We start from the raw sequence: 1,432 nt of genomic DNA, 5'->3' as shown, positions 1-1,432 counted from the left end.
ATATAGCCCTAAAGTTTAAAACACACAGTTGAGTACTTCACCCTTTTGTGCTTAAAACAAAACAATGCAAAATAAACAGTAAGTGGACTAATAAAAAGTTTACCAAGCTGCCAAACACTGGAAAAGAATCTAGCAAAATCAAGATGTCTCTTTGAAGGAGGTTATTGATATTTTCAGCAGGAAGTGCAGTGTTCTGAGGCTGAGTTTTAAAGCAGTATGGTATTAAGGTGAACTACCTTATAGCACTAATATAGAACTTAAGAGAACATGGAATCCAAAGCCACAAGATTTGACTGACTTGGATGTCCAACTCTATGTAGCCATTTCCAATGTCCTGCCAAGCAGTTTTGTAGCTAGCTCCTGCTTCAATTTCACCCCAGACCTCATTACATTACAAAATTTGCATTTAAACTAGAAGAGTTCCAACTGACAAAGCGTCCTCCTTAAAAAATTGAAGTGATGCTTTTTTACTCCCGGGTGTAAACCATTTCTACTTGAAAACTTCTACCATCTCCCACCCAAATGTTTTCTCCTCCACACTAAGTATCCTCTATGAAGTCTACTTCCCATCAGGTGGAAAGACATTTAGCAGTCACCATCTCTAAGAACAGTCACCACCCTCATGGCAGGAATTTTGCACTCAATAGTTCAGAGCCCCCCAGGCACACTATCAATGGTGACAAAAGGTGTAGAGCCACTTTTTGTACAGATTGGATATGTCACAAATTTACGAAGTCAAGAATTCCAGATGAAGTTTTTCAGCCTTCACCTGTAGGTCATGAAAAATATGGTGGGTATCCACAGCAACCTCATAAACTGCATATTGTTACCAGAATAAAAAGTACAAAAAGATGTCCATATTGGGAGAAAGGTTTAATAAGGATGCTTGGGTTACAAAAAGCACATAGTCCTCAAGTTCACAAGAATATCCCTTTGGTGAATGCAAAACTGAAAGTGGTTAAACATTTGATAAGAATCAAGCCCCTGAAGCTGCCACGAGTTCTCCCAATGGAGGAGGACATGTCCAATACGTGCCTCAAGAGAACTGGGGAACTGATGGGGGCGTGGCTTCAGAACCCTGAGCACCAGGAAGAAAAGAAGTCCTGATGGCCTCGCTGCTTCAGAGTAAAAAGTGAAAGTCATTTCCATGTAAAGATGGTGAGAAAGTGTTCTCATTAAAATATGTTTTAAATTCTAGTCATTAAACAAATATATAAAGATATTTTCCAGATCCCTTCAATATCTGGGGTCTCTTCTTCACATGTGGCAGTTTGCCAATGACCCAAAATCAAGCACAATAATCCAAGAGCAAGCACAATGAAGCATCACATTCTTAGATATCTACTATGTACTTATATTAAAGCTGTCTTAGTTGAGTTTAGATTCTTGTCCAGAGCTTTCATGGTATTTCCATTTCTGAGATGATGACGTG

The 1,432-nt window shown here is 39.0% G+C and overlaps 1 protein-coding gene across 1 annotated transcript; it reads left to right on the top strand.

The window, feature by feature from the left end:
* Positions 1-552: 552 nt before the first annotated feature.
* On the top strand, positions 553-1,107 carry LOC308622289 (large ribosomal subunit protein uL30m-like; the record flags this gene model as incomplete). The annotated part of the gene is made up of 1 exon (XM_081243654.1): positions 553-1,107. The coding sequence occupies one exon, from the start codon at positions 553-555 to the stop codon at positions 1,105-1,107; it is 555 nt and encodes a 184-aa protein (XP_081099780.1).
* Positions 1,108-1,432: the final 325 nt, after the last annotated feature.

Source organism: Mesoplodon bidens (genome assembly GCF_964165515.1).
Source record: "Mesoplodon bidens genome assembly, chromosome: 9".
NCBI classification, from domain to species: Eukaryota; Metazoa; Chordata; class Mammalia; order Artiodactyla; family Ziphiidae; genus Mesoplodon; species Mesoplodon bidens.
This window is presented reverse-complemented; position numbering and strand designations above follow the sequence as displayed.